This window comes from Periplaneta americana, chromosome 17 (assembly GCF_040183065.1).
Source record: "Periplaneta americana isolate PAMFEO1 chromosome 17, P.americana_PAMFEO1_priV1, whole genome shotgun sequence".
In the NCBI taxonomy this organism is placed as follows: Eukaryota; Metazoa; Arthropoda; class Insecta; order Blattodea; family Blattidae; genus Periplaneta; species Periplaneta americana.
The window spans coordinates 7034317-7051363 of record NC_091133.1 but is presented as its reverse complement, the minus strand read 5'-3'; the positions used below and the strand labels follow the sequence as shown (position 1 = coordinate 7051363).

The 17047-nt window shown below is 36.0% G+C and overlaps 1 protein-coding gene across 2 annotated transcripts in view; it reads left to right on the top strand.

The window, feature by feature from the left end:
- Positions 1–426: 426 nt before the first annotated feature.
- Positions 427–17047, top strand: part of LOC138693165 (zinc finger protein 665-like) — a 72904-nt gene continuing 56283 nt past the window's right edge. For both annotated transcript variants that reach the window (XM_069816869.1, XM_069816870.1), the window contains exons 1-2: positions 427–549; positions 3428–3525. In XM_069816869.1, the coding sequence (XP_069672970.1) occupies positions 3433–3525 (93 nt within the window). In that variant the 5' untranslated portion in view covers positions 427–549; positions 3428–3432. The remainder of the gene's footprint in view (positions 550–3427; positions 3526–17047) is intronic.

Genomic DNA, 17047 nt, shown 5'->3' with positions numbered 1-17047 from the left:
ACCACATTCTAGTATATACAGTCACGGGTTGAGTTGTTGAGGTTGCTAGGAACAATAGACTGTGCAGGTACTATTTCGCAGTGTCTGTAATGAAGCAATAGTAGCGATCCTAGTGGTTAGCAACTGTCTATGGATGCATATTTATTACATATCGAGCTTCGTAACGGTCTATACTAGACTGCGGTGTTACCTTGAAATCGCTATTTTTTAGTTTTTCTATGTCCTGTGTTGAATAAAAATCACATCAAACAATGGAAAACATTACTTAGTGATGAAATATAAGAATAAAATTCTATTCAGTAAACCGCAGACGTATTGATCCAGTATTCTGTAGTTTGTGAAACCCCTGTCATTTATATTTTGCCTTTATTTTTATTTTTATTTTTTTTAAGGTTACCTAGTAGTTTTTTCATTTGTGTCAGTGATCATGGCTCCCTTGATCGTAGAGTAAGCTAGTCGTCTGCGATCATGTATTCTACGTTTCCAACGGAAAGGTGAAGATATTCCTTTCCTTAATTTCGTTTATTTTCATTTTAATATTTCATAAAGGTAAGTGTGTTTCTGTGTATTGCCATTTTTGCGTTCGCTGTAGTTATCATTCGAGTCTTATCAGTATGTTAGAAATTCCTTCTATTTTGTAAGTCTGGTGCATTATTTGTAGGTTATAGATTACATTAGTTGAAGGCACCAGCAGAAATTATTATGGGCGTATTACAATTAGAAAGTTTCTAAATTGGTAATAGGAATTAATTTTTAAAACACAATTTATTACTTTCCCAGAGAGACTCAAATACTCAATAGAAACCAATATAGGAGAGCTACAAATTTGTAGCTAAATCTACTTTTGCTAATTATAGAGCCACATCTTTATTCATAACATTAAGGAAGTTCTGCATAGTAGATTATATCCTTATGTTGGCTAAACCAATGCTGAGATAGTTCCCTCCGTACTTCGCTTATAAACCTTGCATATACGAATCTGCGACAGGTTAGGTTTGGTTATTTTAGCCTTTTGTTATGCCTTGCATATACGATCAACTTCGTGTGCACAAAAAAAAATCCTTATAAATTCAACGATTTTCAGTTCCTAAATCACCGGAACTACCTCAGTGCTAGTTTAACCCTTATTTGAAATCCAGCAATATATTACAGTAGTTTAAAATCATTATGGATTTAGGAAACAAAAATCAACAGAGAATGCAGCTTTTACGTGGGATGAAGTGACTTCTTTAAATTCGATATTACATTGGAAAGATATTTTCCGATTCTGTTAAAGAAATTGACTATGTACATTATAATATATGAATAAGCAAATAGAAGTGCGCAACAGATTATTATAGGGCCCACCAGTTTACCCTACCTATAATTCATAGTATAGATTGTACCTGTATTGTATACTTTGGATTATTATTTAATGTATGCCATCTTGAAAAAACTAAAAACACAGAAACATGTATCATTTAATAAAAGCAACAATGGAATTAAGATCATATTAATAATATTTGTTGCATATTATATATTATTCAAGTTGAAATTGAAGAAACAAACCAAATGGAATTAAATCACAGTACTCGGAACATTAGAGTTTAAAACAATACAATAGAAGTCATCTTCGCCAGTTTCAAAATATGTTTTATATTTTATTGAAATTAATTTGATAAGCAAAACTTTCAAAACTATAAAGAAGAAAAAGTAACACTGAACTTAAAACATTACCGTACATCATTGACATTAATAAATCACACATTAGGTAACTTGTACGCGTTAGCTTATCAAAACTTAAAACAGAGGAACATTACAACATTTAAGAACCTAAACATTGAAAATAATATTACTGTATATTACATGATTTCATTCCTTCACTATTACAATTAATTATACGAACATGCCAAGATTTACATTAAAAGATGTTTTATTTCCTATTCAAGCCAATTTCTCCAAGAATATCTTTTTAATGTATTGTCCTTATATGTCATTCTTTCTCTCCCTATACATATATTGCGCCAAATACTTCATAAAATCTCTTTCTGTTGTAGACTGGAAATGATCCTTTTAACATGCCTCCTTATAGGAACTGAAGATTTTTACGAGAACATAAGTCTGACGATCATATATAATTGTATTGTCCCAAACGTCTGAATATAAAGTGAAACCTATGAATGCTATTTTATCATGATGTTTATTTAGAAGCTAATGTTTCTTATGTACAATTTTAAAGGGGTAAGTAAATTTTCGAAGATTTGTCTTTGTACAGATATAATACATACATACTTACGTCTTACTTACTGGCTTTTAAGGAACCCGGAGGTTCATTGCCGCCCTCACATAAGCCTGCCATTGGTCCCTATCCTGAGAAAGATTAATCCATTGTCTATCATCATATTCCACCTCGTCCACACCTATGGAGTAACGGTCAGCGCGTCTGGCCGCGAAACCAGGTGGCCCGGGTTCAAATCCTGGTCGGGGCAAGTTACCTGGTTGAGGTTTTTTCCGGGGTTTTCCCTCAACCCAATACGAGCAAATGCTGGGTAACTTTCGGTGCTCGACCCCGAACTCATTTCACTGGCATTATCACCTTCATTTCATTCAGACGCTAAATAACCTGAGATGTTGATACAGCGTCGTAAAATAACCCAATAAAAAATAAAAAAACAAGACTTTTACAAATTATATCATTTTGAATTCAAGTTTTCCGTCAATAATGTCCTTACGGCAGCAATTATACTTATGTTGGCATAGTTATTGTTTCTTGCCTGTATACCTTAGCACCTTTATCATCTCAAAGTAGGACCAAATTTTACAATGGAAGCTATAGCTCCTATTTTTCAGGACACTGTTAGACCTAAGCAAATATCCCAAAATACATTGACTGTGCTCGCATCAACCTTATAAATGGAAGTAGAAGAGTTGATGGTGTATAAAAAAGTGTTATAACAAGCAGTTGACTTGTGAACAGATAATATTTATGCCAAAATTGTCGTAGCAGTGACAATTAAATTGGAATGTAATCACTGTCTTGTTTAAAAATCCGCTTTTATCAATATATTTGTCGTATATTGGAGAGATCAATGTCTAGGCTTACTCATAGCTCGTAGTGAGGACTTGGTTGTGCCACTATTTTAATTTTCTGCTGCTGGTTGATTAGATGGAATAAATTACGTATTCTTAGTAACAATAGCCTAATGTAGTGCATGTACTCTCACACGGGATCTGATTTCTGTACATAAGAAATGTGCATAATCAAATTCATATCGACATGCTCACTAATACCTAAGGAATTAATTTTTTCTTAATGTAATCAGTTCAGAGCAAATTCGAAAGTTCGAGCAAAATAATATATTGTACGACATAGGCCTATATGTATTTTGTAATCATTGAGCAGCTTGCATTCTGCAGATCAGTATCAACACTTCAATGTCTGTTACAGTCGTAATGGATGTGGTTAAGAAGGAACCCGAAGTTGACCCGTTGGCTATACAGTGCAGTGATAACATTTATACAGATGAGAAGAAGCCCTTATCAGAGGTAAATTGAAAGACACTGGTGCTAATTTCTATATGGGCTATTCCATATGAAATCGATCAGTAAAAAACCTCGCATTTTTTTAATACTCCTCTTTATACAAGGTGCTGAGGACAATGCATTTTCAAAAATATACTATCGAAAGTCAAACGGTTTTCGTACTATTGAGCGACAAATTTAGCGTATTTTATAAAAACAAGCCTCTTTCAGCGCTCAGAACTCTGGAACCATTTACTGCAGAACATTGAACGGGAGCTCATTTTGAAGCTGACATTTGGTAGGTTACGTTAAGAAGCAATCCTTATTTTTATTGTATACAGAGAGACAGATAATCTGATTTTACTTACTTTTAGGCTTTTTGGCAATTTGTAAAAATGAAAAAAATATTGAGGAAAAAACCTTGCATTATTATAGAGGGACTTCGGCATTCTTTGCTTAGTGGCTCGGCAATAAGTTTCGAGGGTATTAAATAAATTATTTTCACGTGCCTAGACTTGAACGGCGCAGTACCGCACGCACTGGCCGAGAGCTGAAGATAAGCGAGCATTGGGAGTCATTTTACTCCTGTGTTTATGAAAACTTGTGATAAAGCTAGCCCAGCTATGCGCTACTAGACGAAACATCACGTGTTTGTCTCCTGGCCTTGCTTGTCTCGCCTAGCTCCTGTCTCGCAGTCAACTAGTTACTTCATGCGCATACTATTTATTTTCTTTATTTGATATTTTCAATACTTTGTTATCAACGGTGCACCAGTAAAAAATATGTGTTTATTTGTACTTTCAATGCGGAATCTAACCATATATTTTTAAAATATTTTTTCGTGGTCAAAGGTGTCTTAATGAAGAAAAATCTAAATTTCTCGATTTTCATAAAAAGGAAGAAAAACTGTTTACATGTCAATATAAACTTTAATTTTTCAGCATCAAAATAAATCATGATTTTGTTCATTAGGTGAAAGGGTTTTGGAGCCACAACAGTTTAAAGTTACTAGTTTTATGAAAATACGATACATTTAAATATTTTTAATTTAAAAACTATGAAGTTCTGATGCCTCAAACTTTGCACAAAGCATTGTATCACATTTGTCAATGGACAGAAAAAGTTTCATTGTAATTAAAAATTGCAAGGTCAATTTTCTCTATATTTCGTTCGATTTGAGATGGAATAGCCCATATGCGACTTTGTACGTAGAATATGGCATAAAGTTATGTGGATATATTTCCCAGTTATTAGTTAACAGACTTTCAGTAGAGGGTTTATTTTATTATAGGATATTGGTAATGAGTTTATGAGAATATATGTTGGCTATATTGGAGAATGGGTGATGTCATAAGATTGACGTCATCGGTTTCTGTGATTACTTTTTGTGTTGGATGACTGTGGATTTCTGTGGTTAGGTAGGTACATGTGTAATTTGTATTGTTGGTTGGTATTAATAAAGTTTGAATGGCATACCAGTACAACAAGTGTTTGGATGGTGAGTAAAATTGTATTATTTGTTGAATCTGAGATCAGTTGCATTATTCTTTATTTCTTTGATTATGAATTGTGTTGCTGGGTCGAGTGGAGTAAAGCAAAGGGCTGAACATTCCATTTCTGATTCGCTTTCGGATTCCAGTTCTGAATTATCGTATGATAATCCTATTGTAGTGCCTAGGGTTGGGAATTTTTGAGACGTTTTAAGATATTCATTTTTGATGTTATTATTTCATGATCTGGGGAATGGGATCGGGTTGTTAAGGGAAAGGAGTTAAATTTCTAGGGAATATTTTGTCCAAAGTGTAATAGAGCCATGATCGAGCTATCAGTTTCCGGCAGCAGAACCAAGGATAATCTATTATGGTACTGTCGAAAGAATAATATTTGGTGGTCCATAGGAAAGGGTTCTTGGTTTAGCAGGTGTTAATTGTCTCTTTTAACGATTATTGTCGTGATAGATAGATTTTGTCGTGAGTGAGTTACATGTGAATGCGAAGACAGTGGTAAATTGATTCAATTTTTGTAGGGGGGTATGAACAAAGTTCGTTGATGGGCGGGGAAAGATTGGAGGGAAGGTAAAATCATAGAGATTGATGAATCATATTTGCTAGAAGACGGGCAAAATCCAACATGACTGACGAAAACTACCAAAAACGTTCCGCCAACTATGAAGTCCAAATGTCACCAAACATCGCAAAATCAAAGATGAAAAATAAAATATATATTCATATTTTTAAAGAATAACAAGCCCTCCAAAAAAATGAAAATATATTTAATTTTTCGCCTTTAATTTTTTTGGCGTTTCGTGGCATTGGAACTTCATAGTTGGTAGTACTTTTCTTGCAGTTTTCGTCCGCACTTTACTCCCAAAAATCACTAAAACACAAAACAAAACATAATAATTTATCACCTTATCAAATAAAATTCAATTCTCATTGACGTCTTCATCGACAACCACTTCACTTCCAATATAAATGACACAGGCTTTAAGGCAATCTAAACTTAAACCATGCAGGCAACAAAGAACTAAACCAACACTTTGTCGTACAGTCAACTTTGCATAAATAAACCACGCCTTTACACTAAATGAAATTCTCTTCGAACACTTATTACACCTCAACATCTACAGAAAATTCAGTAAATAATTCCTTTAAACCACAGAAAAACAGTTTTCTCAACATTCAACACAATCCTTATTCACCAGCGAAAGAAGAAAACCAAAATCGACACAACATTTAATAAATAATTTCAGAACACGGAATTTTTCCTTTCCCTCTTACTTCAAAATTCCAACCTTGTGCACACAAAATAAATTATTGGCACTGAAAAGTGCCTTTTTGTAAGCATGATAATGCGCATTCGACAAATGCAGACAAATCTATAATGTAACACCACTCACGTCAAACAACCAAGAACAACTGACGTCATTATCCATTCAAAATTAATGAAAATTCTAGAATAAATTACGACTATAACCAATCAAATCGAAAGAAAATCACAAAAATCATAAAATGACAAACTTTCAATAGCTTTAGCCATCAGACACAACATAACACCACTCACGTCAAACAACCAAGAACAACTGATAACGTCATTATCCATTCAAAATTAACGAAAATTCTAGAACAAATGACAACTATAACCAATCAAATTAAAAGAAAATCACGACGACACCTAGTATAATAAAACCTAGAACTAACATGTAAAATTCACTAAATGTTCACTAACATTTAACTCTGAAATAAAAACGTTGGTAATACTTACTATATTCAACCAAGTGCCCGTCTTCTATCAAATTACCCAATTTTTTGTAGGGGGGTATGAACAAAGTTCGTTGAATGGCGGGGTAAAATCGTAGAGGTTGATGAATCATATTTTGGTAAAGTTAAGTATTGTGGCCTAGATGGAATCCAGTCAGGGATACGTGGTTGTTATGTGGGGTTGTTCAATGTTCTGCAGGGTGGAATTGTTTTTTTAGATTAGTTCAAAGAAGGGTTAAATCAACATTACTGAAAGAAATAATATTCTTGGGGATAGCATTATATTTTTTGGTAAGTGGTCGACGTATGGAAGTTTAGATGATGAGGTTTTTAGGCATTTCACAGTTAATCACTGAGTTCAATTTAAGAGTTACGAAACAGGTTGTTGCACTAATAGTATTGAGAGATCTGCTTTAAAACTCGATATTGGAAGAGGAAAAGGGTGCGTTACAAAATCATTTAGACCAGTATGTATGGAGAAAGAATGCGAGTGAAGGTGATTGTGTTGTGAGTGCGTTTCTGAAAGATATGGGTGTTTTGTGTGCACCAAGAAATAGGGACGTGTGAATGTTTTTGTATTTCTATTTTGCGGAGATATTTATTTATTTTCTTTTAGTTGGAATTGTTATTTTTGTTCAGAGTTGGTGTGCATTATATGTATACTATTTGGTCAGTCTGTGATATCTCACTACACCACACACGGGATTGTCGTCTGATTTTCGTTTCCTTATGGGTTAAATGAGGAGATAGCTAAGTGGCTAAGAGACATGAGGCGGAGCAGAGGTATGTGACAAGAATAGTGGTTTAATTGAGGAGATATCTGAGTGTTGTGAAGTCGAAGACTGTGAATTCAATGATTTAAGTGTGTTTTCTCTCTATGGATAGTGTGGTGAGATACCGAATTTTCACCTATGCGATTATGTTGTTGATATCCTATTTTCAATAAAAGCAGATCCATTCTGTTCAAGAATAGGATATTGTGAAATTGTTTTGATATTCTTTCTATAGACGTTATATTTTTTATGAAGGAAGAGTAGTCTTTTATTTGTATTTTAAAATGGTGGTTTCTTCAGGATGCTAATTATATATGACCGATAATGTTTATTTTATTTATTGAAGAAGTAATATGTTTTTATTTTTCTTGATGGTTGTGTATGTATGAGCGTGTGAATCTTTTCGTTGTTCCTTTATATTTGTATTTAATTTTGGATTTAAAATTGTAATAGGACTGCAGTAGGCATTGTTATTTTGTGAATCATTTGAAGGTTTGTTTCTGTATTTGGTTTTTTGTTTTATTTTTTTGTGGTGTATTTCTGTTATTACTATGAAGAAAGAGGTTAGCTGTGGTTTGTTGAGGCTTTCGGTATGAATTACGTATATCATTTGTGATATATAGGTATATAAATAGAGAGTTGTCATAATCTCTGCTATGATGAGAAGTAAGGTTTGGCTTGGTTAGGTTTTTGATTTGTTTTTACTTGGTTATTTAACGACGCTGAATCAACTAGTAGGTTATTTAGCGTCGATGGTATTGTTGATTGCGAGATGATATTTGGCGAGGTCAGACCATAGATTACCTGACATTTTCCTTACGCTTGGGGAAACCCTCGGAAAAAAACTCAACCAGGTAAACAACCTAGGCGGGAATCGAACCCGCACCCGAACGCAACTCCGGATCGGCAGGAAAGCGCCTTAGGCGACAGAGCTACGCCGGTGGCTTTGGTTTTTGTTGTGCATTATATATATATATATTTTTTGTGTGGGTCCCTATCACCATGGCATCCTCAGGTTGCGGATAGAGGAGACGGCCTCCAGATGTGGAGGGTAGCTGCGAATATATTGAATAAGAGTCGTGGACAGCTGATAAGGGGCGGTCCTCCAGCTTGGGGGTTGGACGAAAGGCTAACACCCCATCACCGTAAAAAACGGCTTGTTACGAATCCATACAATAAGCCTCGGAGCAACATTATCAGGTCGAAATTTCAAATAGGTTTGCCACTTTAGGAAGTTTCGACGAAGTTGAGAAAGAGTTAGATGTTAATTGCGTGTGGGAAAAATTTCAAAGGTAGTGTCAAAATTGCAGCTGAGCAAGCGTAGGCTATTATGAAACTAAGAAAGAGAAACCGTGGTTTAATGAAGATTGTTGCATGGTACTAGAAAGAAGGAAACAGACAAAATTGAAATTCTTACAGGATCCAATCGAAGAAAATAGAGATAATTATTTAAATGAAAGGAAGCAAGTCGTACACTTAGGAATAAAAAGAGAGGTTACTTGAAGAAAAAACTGAATGAGGTAGAAACAAATAGAGTAAAAAAATTAGAGATTTATATAAGAGCATAAAGGAATTTAAGAACGGATATCAGGCAAGAGTAAATGTGATCAAGGATGAGACTGGTGTGTTGCTTGCAGTCCCTCACTCAATCCTGAACAGATGGAAAAACTATTTTGGGCAACTACTAAATGTACATAGGCCAGATAGAAATGATCGGGACGAAATTGAAATACAAACTGCTGAGCCATTTATATCTGAACTCACACTTTCAGAAATCGAAATTGCAATAGAAAATCTGAAAAAGTACAAGTCTCCAGGTGTCGATAAAATTCCAGCAGAATTAATACAAGAGGGTGGAAGCGCATTATCTAACGAAATTTATAAACTTGTAAAGGAAATTGTACCAGAACAATGGAAGGAGTCCATAATTGTACCTATTTTTAAGAAAGGAAACAAGACTAACAGTGATAACTTTCGAAGAATATCACTTTTGATGACGTCGTAAAAAATTTTGTCCAATATTTTTTTGAGAAGATTAACTCCATTCGTAGACGAAATCATTGGGGATCATCAGTGCGGTTTTAGGCGTAATAGATCGACTATTGATCAGATTTTTTGCATTCGACAGATATTGGAGAAAAAATGGGAGAACAATAGTACAGTACATCAGTTATTCATAGAATTCGAAAAAGCATATGACTGTGTTAAGAGAGAAGTTTTATATAATATTCTTATTGAATTTGGTATTCCCAAAAAACTAGTTCGATTAATTAAAATGTGTTTCAGTGAGTATTACAGCAGAGTCCATATAGGCCAGTTTCTATCTGATCCTTTTCCAATTCACTGCGGACTAAAGCAGGGAGATGCACTATCACTTTTACTTTTTAACTTCGCTCTAGAATATGCCATTAAGAAATTTCAGGATAACAGATGGGGTTTAGAATTGAACGGGTTACATTAGCTTCTTGTCGTGACGTGAATATGTTAGGCAGAAATTCACGAACGATTAGGGAAAACACGGGAATTTTACTTGAAGCAAGTAAAGCGATAGTTTTGGAAGTAAATCCCGAAAAGACAAAGTATATTATTATGTCTCGTGACCAGAATATTGTACGAAATGGAAACATAAAAATTGGAGCTTTATCCTTCGAAGAGGTTGGAAAATTCAAATATCTTAGAGCAACAATAACAAATATAAATGATATTCGGGAGGAAATTAAACGCAGAATAAATATGGGAAATATCTGTTATTATTCGGTTGAGAGGCTTTTGTCATCTAGTTTGCTGTAAAAAACCAGAAAGAATTTATAAAACAGTTATATTACCGGTTGTTCTGTATGGTTGTGAAACTTGGACTCTCAATTTGAGAGAGGAATGGAGATTAAGGGTGTTTGAGAATAAGGTTCTTAGGAAAATATATGGGGCTAAGAGGGATGAAGTTATAGGAGAATTGAGGAAGTTACACAACGCAGAACTGCAAGCATTGTTTTTTTCACCTGACATATAAATAGGAACGTTAAATCCAGACGTTTGAGATGGGCAGGGCATGTAGCATGTATGGGCGAATCCAGTAATGCATATAGAATGTTAGTTGAGAGACTGGAGGGAAAAAGACCTTTGGGGAGGCCAGATGTAGATGGGAGGCTAATATTGAAATGGAGTTGAGGGAGGTAGGATATGATGATACAGACTGGATTAATTTTGCACAGGATAGGGACCAATTGTGGGCTTATGTGAGGGCGGCAATGAACCTGTGGGTTCCTTAAAAGCCATTTGTAAGTATATATATATATATATATATACACGCACACGCGCGCGCACACTCTCTCTCTCTCCCTCTCCCTCTCCCTCTCCCCCTCCCCCTCTCCCCTTCTCTCACTCTCTCTCTCTCTCGTTTTCGAACTATGGCGGAGCTAAATGCATTTTTTTTGGTAAAACGTGTCGTCCCAATGTGAATCAGACATTACCATATGGTGCTGACGTGAGACAAGGTCTAGATCCCAATGAATGACGTAACATTGTAATCTGCATTGTGAGCGATGTCCAGTTGCCTGCCCTTGTCTGATGTAATGACACGGAACCCTCATATAACAAAAATAGCCTACACTATAATCAATTCACAGCTGTTCAGTCAGCTACCTACAGTACAGTAGTTATACAGGTACAGTTATCGGAAGTGTTAAGTTGTGTTTTTCAAGATGCCTTATAAATTTTCGACAACAGAATACGCTGATATTGTGTATGTTTATGGTTTGTGCGATGGAAGTTCCTTGCTTGCCGTCGCTGAGTATGAACGACGCTTTCCGAACAGAAGGGTACCATATCGAAGAGTATTTACTGTCTATGAGGTTGGATGAAAGACTTGGTATAGCAAAGGAAGGGAAAAACGAGAAAGGCGCTAATCGACCGTATTTTGAATGCAGCATAAAGAACAGCTACATGCAACTCTCCCGAGCGATGAGCGCGATTCATGCCCGAGCGCGACAGTGCATTGAAGCAGAAGGAGGTACCTTTGAAAATGAGCGAAAACATCGACCCCAACGTTTAGAACATTAGGTATATATGCATACGTGAATATAAACATGAAATTTTTCCGTTATCTGTCTCTAAATGCGAGTTAGTAGAATCTCAGAAGTTTTTGTCAAATCAAAGAGCCATATCTCGATAACCGTTCGAAAACGGACCTATATTCATATTAACTTTTTGACTCACACATCCGAAATTCTTTGCCTTTCGTCGTGAATCACCCTGTGGATATACACACACACACACACACACACACACACACACACACACACACACTCTCTCTCTCTCTCTCTCTCCCTCTCCCCCTCCCCCTTCCTCTCTCTCCCCTCTCTCCCTCTCTCTCCCCCTCCCTCCCTCTCTCCCTCTCTCTCCCTCTCTTTCCCTCTCTCTCTCTCCCCCTCTCTCTCCCTCTCCCTCTCTCTCCCTCTCCCTCCCTCTCCATCTCTCTCCCTCCCTCTCTCCCTCTCTTACTCTCCCTCTCCCTCCCTCTCTCTCTCCCTCCCTCCCTTCCTACCTCCCTCTCTCTCTCGCTCTCTCCGTTGATATCACACTTCACCACAACTGGAACAGATGCCTGATATGAGTTGCCTTATGTGTTAGGTAGTTAAATATTGGGATAGCTAAGTGACTAAGTGAATGAAGCGGAGGTATGTGACAAGGTTAGTGGGTTAATTGAGGAGATATATGAATGACGTGAAGCTGAAGGCTGTGAATTCAATGATTTAAGTGCTTTCTTTTCCATGGATATTGTGGTGAGATACCGAAGTTTCACCTATGGGATTTTGTTGATTATATCTTATTTTCAATAAAGTGGATGGGTTCTGTTGAAGAATAGGACATTGTGAAATTGTTTTGATATCCTATTTTCAATAAGAGCCGATGGGTTCTGTTTCAATATGGGATATCATGAAATTGTGTCCAGGTATCGTTTTGTCCAGGGCTCTTTTTTATAATGGGATATCGTGAAATTGTGTGTAGTTATTGTTTTGTACATAGTTTTATTTAATTGTCGTAATGTTTTACGTCGGCCGTGTTGTGACACCATGGTGGCCATAGTCGCTTGTGAAACTACGAAAATTAAGCAATATCTTATAATAAAAGAATCCAGACTAAGAAATTTCAAATGTAGTGTTGTTTGTCGTGTTTGCCTTCATATGACGTGTTACGTGCTTATTTTTTTTCTTTCATAAAATTTTAATAACTGAAAATGGGTGCTGGTTTAAATTGAGTTTTAAAGTAACCTTAAATAATCATGTTTTACATGAATCCTCTTAATTTGTGGATGTCATATATTTTTTAATGGATATGTGATGCATAGCACTCAGACATATAGGCCTACGTATTGCAAGACATATACAGCTCCAATGTAGCACCATCATAACAAACTTAGAAGAGTCCTTGTGAATGTGTCAGTCACCTATTACTAAAACGGGATGCCTTTTTACAATATCCTCTGTAGATAAGATAACTAAATTTTAACGTCTAGTATGGTACTTAATTAAAATTACCAGAGGTGATGTTTAATGTTCCAAATCTGTTTACCTTCTTCAATTTGCTGATCAGGTTTATCATTTACATGCAATATAAATCCATGCTAATACAAATGTATATAATTATTTCCAAATGAAACAGAGGCCTTAATAAAGTATGCTACACTGGTTGACAGTATATTGGTATTAGCGTTCTCCTTGTCTTCTTGAACAGTTAATTATATGCATTACCATGTTAGTGTGTTGGTGAGGCATATTCTGATATTCGAATACCTCTGATCGAGGTTCTGGCTGATATGTACCTCTATTATCAGGCAGTGCATCTCACTTGACGACATGTGACGCTTTTATTCTGCCAAAGTGAAAAATCGTGTGAGTCGTTTGTTTACGATTGAATATAATACTTGGAATCATAGACTTGGATGTGTTCTGAACAACTGTGAATGAATCGTTACAAATGATTTGTTATGTCTGATTGAATCTGAATTGTAAAAAATTGTAGAAAATTACGAAATTGTAAAATTGTAAAAATGGTAAAATATTGTAAAAATTTGTAAAACTTGTAATTGTAATATTGTAAAATTTTGACTTGTTCCACATCTTAAAGCTTCATTGCTCATGTAAGATCTATCGAATATAATAAATGAAATGAAATGAAATCGTTGAAAAAGAATCTTGTTGTCCAGCTCCAGTTTGAAATCCCTATAATAGCCTATTATGAATATCTTCCCATTTTTCGATACTACCGAAAGTCACCAGAAATAATTTGACTGTCGATGGTTTTGATAGTTGAAATCATAACTATCGATAGTATTGATAGTGCTATTGACTATTGCCCATCACTAATCTGGTCTCACAGCGCCAATGTGGTTCTGTTTGGTACCTCTGTATGAAACTTGGATTTCATGTGAGAGAGATTTTGCTCTGTACCCCATAACATTTTGTTTTGAATTATAATTTCTAAGACAAAGTTTATTCAGTCGAGGTGCTTTCTGATGTCTTACAACAGTAATCTCTTTTTCACTCACAAGCAAACGTTCTGATAGGGGCAGATAAAAATGTTACATTTTTTCTTCCACCATGTTAATAATGTCAAAAGAAGTGCTTGTGCAAATTTTGACCACTCGACCGCAATTACGAGGCCCGTAAAAAAATAAGTTTGCCAGGAGCCGTTAACAGAAAAGAACAGAATTTCATTGGACAAATTTATTGGAAGATATACAGCAATTGTTGAGCTATTTTTCGACATATTTTCCATCGGAATTTAGACATTTCTCATATCATGGGATGGACAGAGAGAGGTCAAACGATGGTTCTGGCCTGAGGTGGCTGACTTCTACGACACAAAACTTGGTCTCATTGCATGACATATGTCTCAATTCCAGTGGCGAATATGTTGAAAAATAGCGCAACAACTGCTGTATCAGTTCCAAGAAATATTTTCATGCAATTGTGCTTTTTTTCTATAAACGGCCCCAGGGAAAATCACTTTCTGGACGGCCTCGTAATTGCGGTCGAGTGGCCAAAATTTGTGTAAGCAATTCTCTTGACATTATTAACACGATGGAAGAAAAAAATTTAACTTTTTTATCTGCCGCCATCGGAACATTTGCTTGTCAGTTGATTAGCAATTATGGAGTACATGCTACTACTTATTGACAAGTAAAACTGTGATTTTAATTCAATATATGAAAAAGCTTAAAAGTACATTGATTTGAGATCTGCTTCTGTTATTGACGAGCACATTATGATCACATTAAAGGCTGGTTCACAATAAACCGGAAACGGGAACGACAACAAAAACGAGAAGGGAAATAATGTTAAAATGAATGTATTTAAATGTGAGCATTCATAATAGTTAATTGTGAATACTCACATTTAAATGCATTTATTTTAACAATATTTCCGTTCTCGTCGTTTTTGTTCCCGGTTTATTGTGAACCAGCCTTAACTCGTAGTTGTACTCGAGAGGGATGTTTGGAAGGTTAAATAAATTTGTTACTTACTTACTTACTTACTTACTGGCTTTTAAGGAACCCGGAGGTTCATTGCCGCCCTCACATAAGCCCGTCATTGGTCCCTATCCAGGGAAAGATTAATCCAGTCTCTATCATCATATCCCACCTCCCTCAAATCCATTTTAATATTATCTACCCACCTACGTCTCGGCCTCCCCAAAGGTCTTTTTCCCTCCGGCCTCCCAACTAACACTCTATATGCATTTCTGGAATCGCCCATACATGCTACATGTCCTGCCCATCGCAAACGTCTGGATTTTATGTTCCTAATTATGTCAGGTGAAGTATACAATGCGTGCAGCTCTGCGTTGTGTAACTTTCTCCATTCTCCTGTAACTTCATCCCTCTTAGCCCCAAATATTTTCCTAAGAACCTTATTCTCAAACACCCTTAATCTCTGTTCCTCTCTCAAAATGAGAGTCTAAGTTTCACAACCATACAGAACAACCGGTAATATAACTGTTTTATAAATTCTAACTTCCAGATTTTTTGACAGACTAGATGACAAAAGCTTCTCAACCGAATAATAACACGCATTTCCCATATTTATTCTGCTTGTAATTTCCTCCCGATTGTCGTTTATATTTGTTACTGTTGCTCCAAGATATTTGAATTTTTCCACCTCTTCGAAGGATAAATCTCCAATTTTTATAGTTCCATTTCGTAGAATATTCTGGTCACGAGACATGATCATATACTTAGCCTTTTCGGGATTTACTTCCAACCCAATCGCTTTACTTGCTTCAACTAGAATTTCCGCGTTTTCCCTAATCGTTTGTGGATTTTCTCCTAACATATTCACGTCATCCGCATAGAAAAGAAGCTGATGTAACCCGTTCAATTTCAAACCCTCTGTGTTATCCTGAACTTTTGTAATGGCATATTCTAGAGCGAAGTTAAAAAGTAAAGGTGATAGTGCATCTCCCTGCTTTAGCCCGCAGTGAATTGGAAAAGCATCAGATAGAAACTGGCCTATACGGACTCTGCTGTAAGTTTCACTAAGACACATTTTAATTAATCGAACTAGTTTCTTGGGAATACGAAATTCAATAAGAATATTATATAAAACTTCTCTCTTAACCGAGTCATACGCCTTTTTGAAATCTATGAATAACTGATGTACTGTACCCTTGTACTCCCATTTTTTCTCCAATATCTGTCGAATACAAAAAATCTGATCGATCTATTACGCCTAAAACCACACTGATGATCCCTAATAATTTCATCTGCATATGGAGTTAATCTTCTCAAAAGGATATTCGACAGAATGTTGTACGACGTCAACAAAAGTGATATTCCTCGAAAGTTACTACAGTTAGTCTTGTCCCCCTTCTTAAAAATAGGTACGATTATGGACTCCTTCCATTGTTCGGGTACATTTTCCTTTTCCGAAATTACAAGCACAAGTTTATAAATTTCGCTAGATAATGCCCTTCCACCCTCTTGTATTAATTCTGCTGGAATTTGATCAATACCTGGAGACTTGTACTTTTTCAGATTTTCTATCGCAATTTCGACTTCAGAAAGTGTGGGTTCCGGTATAAATGGCTCCGCAGTTTGTATTTAAATTTCGTCCCGATCATTTCTATTTGGCCTATGTATATTTAGTAGTTGCCCAAAATAGTTTTTCCATCTGTTCAGGATTGAATGAGAGTCTGCAAGTAAGTCACCATTCCCATCTTTGATCACGTTTACCCTTGCCTGATAGCGCTGGCCTTCTATGCCCAAGGTTCCGGGTTCGATCCCGGGCCAGGTCAATGGCATTTAAGTGTGCTTAAATGCGACAGGCTCATGTCAGTAGATTTACTGGCATGTAAAAGAACTCCTGCGGGACAAAATTCCGGCACATCCGGCGATGGTGATATAACCTCTGCAGTTGCGAGTGTCGTTAAATAAAACATAACATTTTAACATTTATCCTTGCCTGATATCCGTTCTTAAATTCCTTTATACCCTTATATAAATCTCGAATGTTTTTA